This window comes from Apus apus, chromosome 3 (genome assembly GCF_020740795.1).
Source record: "Apus apus isolate bApuApu2 chromosome 3, bApuApu2.pri.cur, whole genome shotgun sequence".
NCBI lineage: Eukaryota > Metazoa > Chordata > Aves > Apodiformes > Apodidae > Apus > Apus apus.
Window position 1 is genome coordinate 61,844,289 of NC_067284.1, and position 14,815 is coordinate 61,859,103.

The following is a 14,815-nucleotide window of genomic DNA, read 5'->3' on the forward strand; positions in this document are numbered from 1 at the left end:
GGGGCTTTGAGCATAGTGGTATGAAGGCAGAAATTTAAAAGCACTGAGAAAATACAGAAGGAATGGAGGTCATGGCCCACACACTTCTTTGGCATTCTTAAATCAGGCAAGATCATGGAGCAAATCCTCCTGGAAGGTCTGCTGAGGCACATGAAAAATGAAGAGGTGATTGGTGACAGCCAACATGGCTTCACTAAGGGCAAGTCACGCCTGACCAATCTGGTGGTCTTCTACAACAAGGCTACAGAGATGGTGGATGGTGGCAGAGCAACGGACATCATCTACCTGGATTTGTGCAAGGCGTTTGGCACTGTCCCACATGACATCCTGGTCTCCAAACTGACAAGACATGGATTTGACAGATTTGACTCAGTGGATAAGAAATTGGCTGGATGGCCACACCCAGAGAGTTGTGGTCAATGGCTTAATGTCGAAATGGAGGCAGGTGACGAGTGGTGTCCCTCAGGGGTCAGTATTGGGACCAGTGCTGTTCAACATCTTTGCTTGGAGACATGGACAGTGCAATTGAGTGTATCCTTAGCAAGTTTGCTGACGATACCAAGCTGTGTGGTGTGGTTGACACCCAAGAGGGAAGTGACCTTGACAGGCTGGAGAGGTGGGCCAATGCCAACCTCATGAAGTTCAACAAGGCCAAGTGCAAGGTTCTGCACCTGGCTTGGCACAACCCCAGGCACAAACACAGGCTGGGGGAAGAATGGCTAGAGAGCAGTCCTGAGGAGAAGGACTTGGGGGTGGTAGTCGATGAGAAGCTCGACATGAGCCACCAGTGCGTGCTCACAGCCCAGGGAGCCAACTGCATCCTGGGCTGCATCAAAAGAAGTGTGGCCAGCAGGGCCAGGGAAGTGATTCTGCCCCTCTAGTCTGCTCTGGTCAGACCCCACCTGGAGTACTGCATACAGTTCTGGTGTCCTCAGCACAAGAAAGATAGAGACCTGTTGGAGAGGATCCAGAGAAAGGCCATCAAGATGATCAAAAGGCCTGGAGCACCTCTGCTATGAAGACAGGCTGAGAGAGTTGGGGCTGTTCAGCCTAGGGAAGAGAAGGCTCAGGGGAGACCTTATAGCAGCCTTCCAGTACTTGAAAGGGGCCTACAGGAAAGCTGGGGAGGGGCTTTTCATCAGAGAAGATAGTGATAGGACAAGGGGCAATGGTTTTAAACTGAGAGAGGAGAGATTTAGGTTAGATATTAGGAAGAGATTCTTCACTATAAGGGTGGTGAGGAACTGGAATGGGTTGCCCAGGGAGGCTGTTGATGCCCCATCCCTGGAGGTTTTTGAGGCCAGGTTGGACGAGGTTTTGTGCAACCTGGTCTAGTGGTAGGGTTCCCTGCTCATGGCAGGGGGGTCGAGACTTGATGATCTTTAGGGTCCCTTCCAACCTTAGTGATTCTATCATTCAATAAGGTGCAGCTTGGCATAAGATCCCAGGGCTTCAGGACTCCTCCTGTTCATCAGAAAATCTTTACTACTCTGGATCCATTTTGTATTACAAATCATGCTGGATAGAGATGGAGAGAGTCTGAGGTGCCTAGCAGCTTTACAAATAGTATACTAGGTAATGCTCAGTGGTTCTTTTAAGGTTGCTATGAACTTGGCTCCAACTAAAAAGTGAAATTACCTTTTAAAGGAACTTGTCCTATATAACTGTTCTAGATTCTTTAGAGTTAATGAACTGAGCTTGCAGGAACACTTATATTCTGTGTGAAAACTGAACAATTAATCTAATATATAGATTTTTCAGTAGAGAAAGAAATTAATCTAAGTGGAACCTAAAGAAATTTTCCTTAGGCCTTTTGCTGCCCTTGTTAGGTCTCTCTACAGGGGGGGGAAAGGAGAGAAACATTAGTAAGAGTAATTTTACCATTCTTGCTTTATCTTTAATTTAATTAAAAAAAAAAAAAAAGCCAAACACCCCTCAGCAAAACAGTAACAATTAAAAAACTTCTAGAACTCTTTTGTTCCTATGTTGCTTTAATGTATCTCATTATCCAGAGATGGTTGCCATCGAGTGGACCACAAGCCTGTATCTCAGCTTTTCATTGTTTGCATACTGCTTATATTTACTGTGTTACTCAGTATAGTTTTTTCAAAAATTGACTTTATAGTTTCATTTTCTAGCTTTTTATAAGTTCTGTGGAACTTTTCTCTGAGGTGTGTGGCATGTGTGGCTTTTCAGAACTCACAGCTTGAAGGTTCTGTGCATCATAAACCAAATACCCAAAGTGTTTTCTTACCTTCCTTGAGGAAGGATCTATATGGCATGATAAATATTGGCAAAGAAATTGGACATTGAAAGTTGTTCAGCTTTAATTAGAAATGTTAAAAAAATATTAAATTTCTTTTCACTTCTACATCAGGAAAACTTGCTTTCTTGCATTGTGAACCTCACACTCTCTTTTTTCCTACCTGCAATCTTCTCTTTTTGTTCCACATTTCATTATGGACCCACACATACATCCCCCAAAAGCATCTTATGCTACTTCTTACATCTTTTGCCCGCTCTTCTACCCTAAGTGGTTTGTGTAGGCCAAGATTATATGTATCTAGTCATCAAAATGTGTTTCGTCCAGAAAGTTGGGGGAAGGGGAGTGGAAGTGGGCATGCTGCTTCCATTGACTTTTTATGTCCCTTGGGAAAGATACTGACTCATTAATATCAAAATTCTCACTGACTAATAAAGTTGGGACATGAGCTTGTGGGTTTTTTCTAGGGTCCTCCCCACCTCTTGAACTGAATTGTAGGCAGGATACAAATAAGATAAAACCCAAAGCAAAAATAACTGCTCACTTTTTCATACTGGATGCTAATTTTGTGGCAAATGGTCACTATTTTTGCATTAGCTTCCTCTCTGTGAAAGCAATCTTCCTTGATATAAATCTTAAACTACATGCCCAGAACTCAGCACAACCTATAGATGTTTAGCCCATACCTTTTGCATTGTAATCTTACCCTAAGGCCACAATGGGAAAGCTCTTCTATTCTTCCCATCTCTGTGGCAGTTCAGAGTGTTTACTCTCTGTTTTTCTTGTCTCCTGGTGACTATCCATAAATCTTTGTTGAAACATGTTATTGTTTATATTAATTATAAACTTGCAAGTAGCACCATTCCATATTAACTCTGTGTATGAACCCCGTAGTATCAACCAGAGAAACTTATATTACTTTGTAGACATGTAGAGGGAATCACTTTCTGCAGAAAGTTCACTAAGAGATGAAGTCATCCTTCTGGACAGCTCTCATCTCTAATCCAACATACTCAGGATTACAGTTATTAAGGAGAGATCAAGAAGCAAGGATAAGTTAATTTTCATGAAGCAGAAAAACTGTTTTCCCACTTTCCTGTAAGTTGTTTAAAACTATATGAGATTCATTATTTAGTGCACTTCCTAAACATTTCTGTGGTTATTGTAGTTGTGGTATTTGACTTGTGGTCTCTGAGACCAGCTCAGACTTGAGTTATGCCCCAGTGATGCAAACTTAGTTTGTTCTTCTGTGAGCAGGTATGTCAGAGCCATGCACGTAAAGTAAAGGAAATGTGTGTAGGGTTTTTTTTTGTTTGTCTCTTTTTTCCTCCCTGTTTGTTTTAGGTTTCTTATAAGCTACTTAGTTTAACTGAGCAAATGTTTTAGCATCTTTCTTTTCTATGTTAATACTTGAGACAAAGTGAAGAATCATCTGCTGTGATTAATCACAGAAAGTTTTTTTTATTTTAATTTGTAACTGGTGACCAAAGAATCTGAAAAACAGACATGTCGTCTTGATGTGTTTACACTCAGAAAATGTGTCTTGATAGAAAGAGTTCAGGGGATGACAGAGCCTCTTCTGGCTTATGCTATTTAATAACATTAGAACTAGTCTCTCCTTCTTTAATTAACATTTCTTGAAATAACATCACTGATTCTAACTACTAGTTCTAAAAGTCAATTGATACAGTGAAGTCAACTGCTAGTTCCAATATTAGGTGTATGGTTGAATTATTAATTATTAATTTTGTCATAATTATTCCTTAAAAATAGATTGACTCCTAAAAAGTTTCTTTCCCACATTCTCAATTTCAGGTAGCTGATATTTATACTGAGACAAGTAGTTCCTGAGTCTTTCTTCCTTCTCTTTGTGATGCTTATTGTTTAATGGAACTTTGCACCATAGCAGAGGCTTAGTTTTGTGTGGTTTTCTGTATTCTTTTTTTTGTTTCCTTATGTACTATGATTTTTGTTTTGTATTCTGCTTTTTTCTGTTTCTGGTTGCTATTATATTGATGAGACTTTTGGTTTTTTTCTTTAGATTCTTTGGTTAAAATTCCTTTTTCTTCTAATCTAATTGTTTAGGGTAAGTGATGAAAAAGATGCTCGAGGTTATCTTCAAGCTTTGGCCTCTAAAATGACAGAAGAACTAGAGGCCTTGAGGAACTCCAGTTTGGGTGCAAGAGCTACAGTAAGTCTCTTATTTCCATATGTCAGATTATTATTTTTTGTTTTGAAAAACACTGATTTGATAGTTTCAACTGCAGTAATAACTCATCTGTTACACCTGTGTTAGTGAAAAAGTAGAATTTCCTAGAGCTTGAATAACTAAATAGGACATTCATTGCTTAACAATTAATTAAACACCGATATCTTTATAATGTGATTTTTTTCTATTATATTGTTCAAGAAACTATTATCATGTATTAATTTCTTGAAGTAAATCTATACTTTGGTAATGAAAACCTTAAAATCTTTCACTTGGGGAATGTGAATGGCCTTCATAGGTGTCATTTTAATTGAGGCACATCAAAACTAGAATTAATGAAATCTCTCTGCTTTTGAGATCATCACAGCGTAAGACGAATCTTGCTGATTTAGTACATGAGTTTAAAAATAATAGTAGTAACAATATTCTGAATTATTTTAATTTTATATTACTTTGGAATTAATGAACTCTTCTGTTAAAAGCATAACAGATTGAGAAACTTAATCGTTGAAGTTAGTTACATTTGTGATTTTCTGCCTTCTTTCCTTTTTCTTCTCTCTCTCCCTTTTTTTTTCCTGTACTAGGACATGCCCTGGAAGATGCGGCGCTTAGCAAAACTGGATATGTCTGCAAGGTTGGAGCTACAGTCTGCTCTTGATGCTGAAATCCGAGCCAAACAAGCTATTCAAGATGAGTTGAATAAAGTCAAAGCTTCCTGTATCTCTACAGAATGGTAAGACTGAATTGTTCTGGTGGAAATTTGCTTTGATACCTCCCAGGGAGTGTAATCAAGTAACGATTTTAACTGTCTTGTCTGTCAAAATTTAATAACAAACGATATCCCAGTTTCTTGTATCCAAATGTGAAAAAAAAAATGTCTTGATTGTGTCTCAATTGTGTAAGCAGCTGAACACTTACTGGGAAAATTTGAAATCTTGAAGACTTCCAGAGGAGACACATTCTCTTTAATAATACAATATCTCCTATTTGTGATAACAAGTTCAAATGCAAGCAGAGTTTGGTAGCTTCATTGGATTAACTGACAAAAATAGTTTTTTGTGTACATATTGGCACAGTAATAAAATGTGCTTATGGAAAATTACTAATTCTTTTATTCCTTCCTCAGACCTCTGTCCTCAGCCCCTCCCCCCTTTAAATTACAGATTTTACTCTGAGTTGCGTAGATGCCTGAAGCAGAGGATTAGAGGATCATTTCTAGGTCTCCAGAATCAACCTAGCTCATTTCATCACTGCCCAAAGAACATAGCTCTAGTGGCACAAGACTTCTACATAGCACCCACCATTGTTTTCTTTATTACTTTGGACATAGAAATCAAAGACAAAATACGAGCTTTTCTGTGCCTACAAAAGAATCTTTCAAATTAAATTTTGAGGCATGTTTAAAAATAAGCTTACGCTGCTACTAACCGTTACAAGTAGGTTCTGCTGAAAAAGAAAGGCTTTAATTTCTTTAGTCGGAATTTTGATTCCTTTTATGAGCTGTTAACTCTATTAAGCTAAGACATTTTAGTAGCTAAACAGCAAATATATAAACAAATACAAAATACATATTTTTTGCATAGTTCCTGTGATATGTTGTAATTTGATATAAGCTAGAGCATGGCAAATTTGCCACGAGAAAATGTACTATGCTATGATAGTTTGAAATAATCCCACTGTGCTAGGGATGCAGTGTTTGTCTTTTGAGTTGGTGTAGATTGAAGTGTGCATTTAAGCTGAAATAGAACTTCTGAGCCTCATCTTAGATGCACATGCATTCTGTTCCCCTTACTGCTTTCTCTACAAAAACAATTTTTACAGTAACAGATCTCTCATCCTGCAGTGTCTATGCATATAGATAGACAATGCAAGACTTGGAAATGGCTTCTAGGAGATAAAGGGTAGGATGTGGTGTTAGAATTTCAAATACAAGCAAAGTGAAGAATTTGTTTTCAGTCGTAGTTGAGAACCACTGACTTGTTTTGCAGCTTTAGGAAAGCAGTTGGAGAGAGCTGAGATTCAAGTGTGTTATCTGGAAAGTGGGAATACCTTGTCCCACCATACCTGGGTGTTTTTCAGGCCAGGTAGCATGATGGTAGGCAACATTGTAGGTCCTCTAAGAACAAGAGAACCAGTGTTTGCTTTAATAGACAAGGATGAGAAGTGTGGTAGAAATGCATAGCAGTGTTACCTATCAGATGAGAATTGGAAAAAATTGAAACAACTGTAAAGTAACTGAGTAGAAAAATGGTTCAATGTAATTGATTAGTATCACAGGCACTGTGAATTAACAAATGTAAAAACCTCTAAATTTTAAGGTTAAAAATACATGGTGATCTTTTTTTCTCATTTACAGGGTACAGGTTTACCCAACTACTCACAAATTAGAAACACAAACCTATTTAATGGGTAAACAGGGGCAATTAATTGCTTTTTCTGTTTTATTTTTAAGATATCATACTAAATAGGTCCTAATAAATTTCTGAATTAATTCTTGCATTTGATGACATAATGCATGCTTGCTGGGCATTAATTTTTTAATAGAATGCAAAGATGGACTAAAATAAGTTACTTGTATAATGGGTCTCAATATTTACATAGGTTTTTTGTTTGTATTCTTTTTAAGTAAATTGCAAGAATCTGAGAAGAAGTACATGGAACTCTTGACAGATATTGAAAGACTGAAAAAGGAGACAGAAGAACTTAGATCAGAAAAGGGTATGGCAACAGATATGCAAATAAATAACATTTCACTTTGGTGGGTACATCTTATCTGTTAAATGGCGCTTGCCAGCTAAAATATGATAGCAACAGACTTTGGCATACAAAATGTGAGCATAATAACTGCATGTTAAGATGTACCCACAGCAGTTGCATTTGCTCTTCTAATAGGTGCTTTTAATATGCTTCAATTTTGTTGAAATACTTGAAACAGTGAAGTATTATTTGAGTTGGAACCGCATTATTTGTATTTGGCATGTGTATGGTGATTTACTGACAGAAGACTATTTTAAGTATAGATATAATTTTTTCCCTCTTATGATATGTGAAGGTATTTAGACTTTAAATACTTAATCTATTATGGTTTGGGGCCTATCTACACAGAGAGTAATCAGCTGCAGAGATATTCATAGCATTCATTTATTTCTGGGATGACTTCTTTGATTGACTTTGTAACCACATAGTGAACAGTGTGGTCATGTTTGCTTTGCTGTGAAATTAAGAGCATGTCCTGGGATTTCTAGTGCATCTGTCTAACAGTGTTCCGTATTGTTTCTGGAAGAAGAGACTCTTTGGTAATTCTGAAATGAAAAAAAAATTAATTGAGAGATGATTAATGATCTGCTTGATTTTTGCTGTTCCTGTAGTATCTCTAATACTTGTATCTTATGAGTCACATGGGAAGGAGTGGTTTTTCAGGCCAAGTGGAATTACCTAATTTTCTGGAGGGAACTGTATGAGTTTCAAAACCCTGGCAACAATTCCTGCCTTGGGTTGTCAAATATTGTTCAGCCTTTGCAACCTAAATGCATGTCAGTCAATAATGTATTGTAGTTAAGACATATCTCTTATATATAGGCCTCCCAGTGCTAGTTGGCTGGTAAAAATAATACAAATCTGTACAGAACATTAAAAAGTGACTGATGCTGATTAATGAATACGACTTAGTGAATTTATATTTATTCATCTTGGTGCTTAGCACTGAGACCAGAAGTATGCTTCTTCCAAGTGCTTCACAGAATCACAGAATTGTCAAGAGTTGGAAGGGACCTCTAGAGATCATCTAGTCCAACTTCCCTGCTAAAGCAAGATCCCAGGGAACACATTACTCAGGACTGCATCAAGGCAGGTTTTGAATATCTCCAGAGAAGGGGACTCCACAACTTTCCTGGGCAGCCTGTTCCAGTGCTCTCTCACCCTCATATTTACAAGTTTTTTCTCATACTTAAATGGAATTTCCTACGTTTCAGCTTGTGCCCCTGGCCCCTTGTCCTGTCACTAGGAACTGCTAAAGAGAGCCTGGCTCCATCCTCCCTGCACCTACCCTTTAGATACTTACAGGCATTAATAAGGTCTCCCTGTCAGCCTTCTCTTCTCCAGGCTAAAGAGTCCCAGCTCCCTCAGCCTTTCTTTATAAGAGAGATGCTCCAATCCTCCAGTCATCTTTGTTGCCCTCTGCTGGACTCTCTAGTAGTTCCCTCTCCTCTCTCTAGTAGCTCCCCTTCCCTCTTAGATTGGGGAGCCTAGAACTGGACGTAGTATTCCAGATCCGGCCTCACCAGGTTAGAATAGAGGGGAAGGATGACTTCTCTCGACCTATTTGCCACACTATTCCATATGCAACCCAGGATTTCATTGGCTCTCTTGGCAACAAGGGCGCATTGCTGGCTCATGGATAATTTACTGTCTTCTAGGACTCCCAGCTTGGAGATGAACTCTTGATAGCATCTTCCTGGAGACAATAATGCTTTGTTATGTTTAGCTTTCATTTATTGGTTCTTCAGCTGTCTAAAATATTATGCATGGTTTGCTCAGCCTCTGAATTTCTTTGCATTAAAAAAAAAAATCTGTTAAGAATTCATAATTAATTCTAAACCCTGTATTTTTTCCAGTGTTTAAAACCTTATTGTTTCTGAGAAAATAGGTAGGTAGGTAGGTAGGTAGGTAGGAAGGAAGGAAGAAAATGAAAGAAAGAAAATGAAAGAAAGAAAATGAAAGAAAGAAAATGAAAGAAAGAAAATGAAAGAAAGAAAATGAAAGAAAGAAAGAAAATGAAAGAAAGAAAATGAAAGAAAGAAAATGAAAGAAAGAAAGAAAGAAAATGAAAGAAAGAAAGAAAACACCTTAAGCCGAAGTCCATATATTTTTGAACTTGTTTTTCTCTTAAAAGAATAAATATATTGAAGTTTGAATCATGAACTATATAAAGGATTCAAGTATAATCAATTTACAGTGGAAGATTATCTTCCTATGTTTTGAAATTGATTTCTGTGAAGAGATTAGTTAGATTAGCACTTGAATGCTATGTTATTTATAAATTTGTACCAAAAATTTAGGAGAGTGGGGAAAAACATTACTAAAATTATTCTGTAAAATAGCAGTTAATTTGAGGATTGTTTTTAGTCTTCTAGTGAGGTTTCAGTGAATTTATATTTTAAAGAGGAAAGGGTGTTTGTAACATCTTCACTCACTGTGGGTTGTATTTAGAGCAAACAGGGTGATATGGCCAGTTAGAACAAGACACTGACATTTTTAAAAATAAATAAGTGAGCTTTGATAGCATCAGTCCTTTGCGATGCACAGTCAGGCAGGCTCTAGTCAGAAGAAGTGTGTGTATATATATTAAAAAATATATTTATAGTGTTCAGGAAGCTAGAGTTTGTACACATATGTGATTTATAAACATCCACACAGCAACTTGAATTCTGCCCCAAAGAAAAGAAGAAATTAAAAAAAAATAATAATCAGTTGAATGAAGTTGAAATGTTAAGATGTGCCTGCCTCTGTGGCTACAGAAAATTCAGCATTCCTGCTCTGCTTACTGGCTGGAAACCACGTAAATGGTGTAGCACAACAGAGACATATGAAGCTTTACACATGGTTGTGTTACTCCTAGGTATTTTAAAGTAGGAGGTAGCGGACAGGCATAGAGCACAGGTTAAGGAACCCGTATTATTTAGAAATGCGGTGTGTTCCCCAAGCAGCCTGTTCAGTATGCTTGTGTGGCACCTGACTGTGTGCTAAAGCTGTCTTGTCACAGGTTCACAGCATGTGTCTTGAGCAGGGGTGACACCTGCTGCATTAGTCTGTATGCCTGTGTGTCATGCCATGCACGTTGTAAATGGACATTAGCACATTAGAAACCTGGGCCTTCTGCATAAGAGGCACGTACAGTATCTTTTCATGTTGAACACACCACACATCCTTGCTTGGAAAAGATTACCTAAACATACACTGCTTGCTTAGTTGGATGTATGTCTATTAAAAAAGAATGACAGCTTATTTATAAAAATGTAGGTGGTTCAGGTCGGTGCTGAAACGCTGATTCAGCAAGGCAAAGGCCCTCCATGAAAAGGTCATTTTTCTGTAGCTTAAAAACCTGCTGCTGTTTTCTAGGTGTAAAGCACCAAGACTCACAGAATTCTTTCTTGGCATTTTTGAATGCGCCTACCTCTGCTCTGGATCAATTTGAAGTAAGTGTACAACTATTATCTTTGTTAGTCAGGGGAATTACTGCTGTTATGTGTAGTTTATATACATATTTGCTGAGAGTTCACTATTGTATTTTATTCATATTGTCCCATTTGTATTTGTGCATAATAATATGTGAGAAGTGTTTGTCATTTACAGTGCTGACTGTCTACTCTTGAAGGTTAGTAATCATACTGAATTCTCTCTCAGATCTTGAATGCAGAAATTTTCCTGATTTTTGTAGTGGACATAAAAATCTAAGTTCTTGTTCAAATGGTCTTACTTTGTGTTCAGAAAAATGCTAAGTAATGCAGACACTGGTTTGGTAAAAATGAGAGAAAATGCATAAATAATTCTTGAATGTATTCCAGTAAGTCATTGGTACTGTATATTTATTAGGTTGGATTCATCTTCTGTTCATTTTACACAGATCTGTAAAATCCAGATAATTACTGTTCATCTCTTTCCACAGATCCTATATACTTAAAAAATAAAACTGTTCAATTCCTTTGTCACATTTAGACAAAAGACCAGTTTAGGTAGAAAACTTGGAGGGCAGAAATTGAAATATAGCATACATTTCATATATATATATATATATATATATATAATTTTTTTAATGAACAGTAAGCATTGCATAATTTTTATTTTGAAGGAACAGCTGGGGTGAAATACTGGCTGTCCTGAATTCAGAGCACCACCTTTACAGTTATATCTTGGTCTAAATTTTGCCCCTGATTTTCCTGATAGGTATACAAGGTCACCACATTTATCTATAAAAGACCATAATCCCTAATATTACTGATGTTCCAAAATTTACTTTCTTTTCATTGTGTATTCATTAATTCATTTTTCTCACTTGAAGTCCTCACCTTAACACCATTTTTAAAAATTTCCTTTCTAATTATTTGTCTTACAAGTTACTTTCAACATAAAAATCCTGTTGGAGTTTAGAAATACTATTTTATTGAGTGAATGCTGGAGAAAAAATAGGTTTAATCAACCAGCAGGTAATTTGCTGATTAATTGTCTGTGAAAGACAATTAATAAAAACTTACTGAGGAAACTTACTGGCACTAGTTATTTACAGTTCTTTTTTTTTTGTATTTTTATTTATACTGAACTGTTTTCTTCATCCATCTCTTTCTCTGTCTCTTTTTTTTTTTTACTGCTGTTTTCATTAAAATAGGATTCCTTTTCCTCCTCTTCATCCTCATTGATTGATTTTATGGATGACGTAAGTCTTTAACTTTAAACCACTAAATTCCTCAATAGCAGATCAGTATGTTGACTTGGAATATTCAAGCAATAATGCAGTCAACTTAAAAAATCTGCAAGTGCAATGGAGAACAGATTTCTGTAATAGCATACTTATACCTGTTTATGTAGACAAATGTTCTATTTTTAATGTTTTTCTGTAGGTGTGGGTGAAGAATTGTTAATTGCAAACAGTTTTTCTAATGGGAATAAGCTGCTTTTGGGCCTTATCTACTGATACGGCCTGTATAAAATGCTTCCAAAATCAATGGCATGTTTGTTTCATTTAGTTCTGTTGCTTCATACTATCACTTTATTATTAGTGGTTTCCAAATATTTTCTGATCACTTCAATGAAATTTTATCCTTGCATACAGTTCATTTCTTTTTGCTCAAATAAAATAGTGTCTCTTTTTAAGCCTGTATTGTAAGAAGTTTTCGTTATAACTGAAGCTATCTTACTGCTTTTTATTGCCATTTGAGACGCTGCATTTCTGTCAGGACAGTGTTGGAGTATTTATTCTAGTCAATTCCGTACTAAAGGAATTGAGTTAAAAGCTGAAAATTGACTCCTTTATATTCCTTCCAAACTGAAGAAGTAGGGACATTAAAGTAAATAATAATAAGCTTTTTAAAATCAAAGTATATACTACACATCCATCCATTACAACTCTGTAGGTATATTGTGTATGTATGTCTATGTGTGCTTGTATATATGTGTATACACATACACACATATTTATACTTGCGTATTTAAAATTGTATAATTCTATTTGCGTTGAAAAACAATATAATTAATTCTAAAAATGTCTGTTATGAAGGGTGTAACAAAAAGGTATGGTATATGGGCCTGTTCTACTGATTGCATTTCCTTTCACAAGCTCTGAAAGAATGCTTTTCATCTAGATGCTTTATTTCTGTAAATCAGGTATATATACCTTAGACAAAATGTGAGGGTGTGTCTGTAGGTATTAGTTTGCATTTTCGTATAGAATATAGAAAACCTTGTCTTGCTGATGTTGGAATTTTCTTCCACAAAAAAAATCAGAGTATTGTTTCTTGTCATGTTAAATCTACAATAAATGTAATAGCTGTATCCTTTATTTGGATTAAAGAAGGGGTCTCTCTGTCGCTTTAGTATTAGGAACACTTACTTTGTATCAGCAGGTTCTTTCCCAGCAAGTTACCTTCAAAAAAAACCTAATAATCTCTTCTAAAAGCTGTTAAAAGAGGAATAACATACATTTGTGGCAGAGTAGCTGATAATGTTCTGTTTTGCAAGGGGAAACTAAGAACAAGAAAGTTTTCCTGGTTGCTGTCTAGTTAGTTTTGAATGACATCAGTACTTTATTCTGTATTTACTGTTGCGTTTTTGGTGGCATTCTTTGTTGTTTGTTGTTTGTTTTTTTTAAGGAAGACAACACTTTTTTCACAAGTGTGAAATAACATTTTTTAATCTATGCAAGTGAATAGTTTTCAGCTGTTGCCATACATCCCTTAAGACATTCTTGTTGCTTGGTCCACCCAGATCAAGTATTTTCAGATATCCATCTTTTAGCCTTGGATTAAACTCCAGGTAGTAATGTGTATATTGTTGCATGTGGATGATTTAATACACACAGAATCAAATTTCCCTTGTTACATCTTCAAGCTGAATCCAGCAGGAGCGAGTTTTTCCCTAGTTGGATTGGGCAAGAGTACATTTCTGGCCTGAACTGGTGAGGAGCTGTCTCCAGCACCAGGGCAGATTATTTCTCATCTGGCAAAATTGCAGGAGAGTTGACTGTTCAAAGATAGGAAGAGTACCTTGCAGACGAATACAAGACTTGCTGAGTTACCTGTCTTTATTAGAAATTGAAATAAAGCTGATACCTATGTTAGTGGGTGAAAGGTGGTATAATTAAGTAGTGCTTAAAGTCAGTTCTGCATCTTTCATTTTTTGGACAGTTACAGGATTTGTTCATAGCACAATTCATAATATATAGCCTATGAATTATGAAAATGGTTATTCATGTTTTAGCTTATTGAGTTGGCTCAATATCCATACATTAGGCAGATTTAAATGAAAATAAGGGTATTAAAACACCTTCCCTCCCGGATGTGACCTCCATTCCCTTTCCAGTGTCTCTTCCTGACAGTAGTTATCTTAAAGAGCAGAGTTTCCTGCAGCATTTCAAGAAGAATTAAAATGTGCTCAGTCAAACTGAAAAGTATGGGATCTATATTTGAAGACAAAGGAAAAATAGCAAGTGCTCAGGTCAGACTCATGCAATGCTGCAATATTACACGAGTTTCAGGAAGGTTTCTCCTGTAATCAAGAACCCAAAGTAAATATTACTAATGGCTAATATTGCTTCTCCAGACTCTAATTGGAATGACAAATTGTAAAATAATATGCAGATGCACAGCACCTTTTGCAAGATCTCTGAAGTCTATTTAACATATAGTTATGTAGGTAGCACAGTTTGACCCACTGGTTACATTTGAAGTTTAGTAGAGTCGGTATGTCTTGTGTGTCTGCCACCCAAATAGCATAATTGTTAATGGCACTCTGTGCATCACTGGAGTTAATTCTAATAATTTCAATGAGGGAACCAGTACCTTTGAAATTTCTTCTGGAGAGAAGTAAAAATCTGCTGCCTCTGTAGCCTGCAGATGCTGAGCAAGAAAAATAGCAGCTCAATTTTTAGATGAGTAGCAGTCACTATTGCTTCCACGTATCCCTCCTCAAATCCACAGAAGGATACTTGGTCAGGTTGGCAGATCTGGTGCCTAAATTCTCATAGTTCCAAAAGCCCACATGATCAGAAATTATCCTTTTATCTCCTGTGCACATGGGATGGTGCAAAGGGGAGTAGGAATGGGTTTTGCTGTCCCTGGTTTCTGATTTTGATG

The 14,815-nt window shown here is 36.7% G+C and overlaps 1 protein-coding gene across 16 annotated transcripts in view; it reads left to right on the forward strand.

Moving 5' to 3' along the window:
• The window catches only part of CDC42BPA (CDC42 binding protein kinase alpha), a 195,505-nt gene that overhangs the window by 140,029 nt on the left and 40,661 nt on the right, over positions 1-14,815 (forward strand). For 10 of the 16 annotated variants that reach the window (XM_051614474.1, XM_051614479.1, XM_051614484.1 and 7 more), the window contains exons 19-23: positions 4,349-4,454; positions 5,057-5,205; positions 7,099-7,190; positions 10,590-10,666; positions 11,854-11,901. In XM_051614474.1, coding sequence (XP_051470434.1) covers positions 4,349-4,454; positions 5,057-5,205; positions 7,099-7,190; positions 10,590-10,666; positions 11,854-11,901 — 472 coding nt within the window. The remainder of the gene's footprint in view (positions 1-4,348; positions 4,455-5,056; positions 5,206-7,098; positions 7,191-10,589; positions 10,667-11,853; positions 11,902-14,815) is intronic. The other 6 variants (XM_051614482.1, XM_051614480.1, XM_051614489.1 and 3 more) reach the window with 1 other exon arrangement.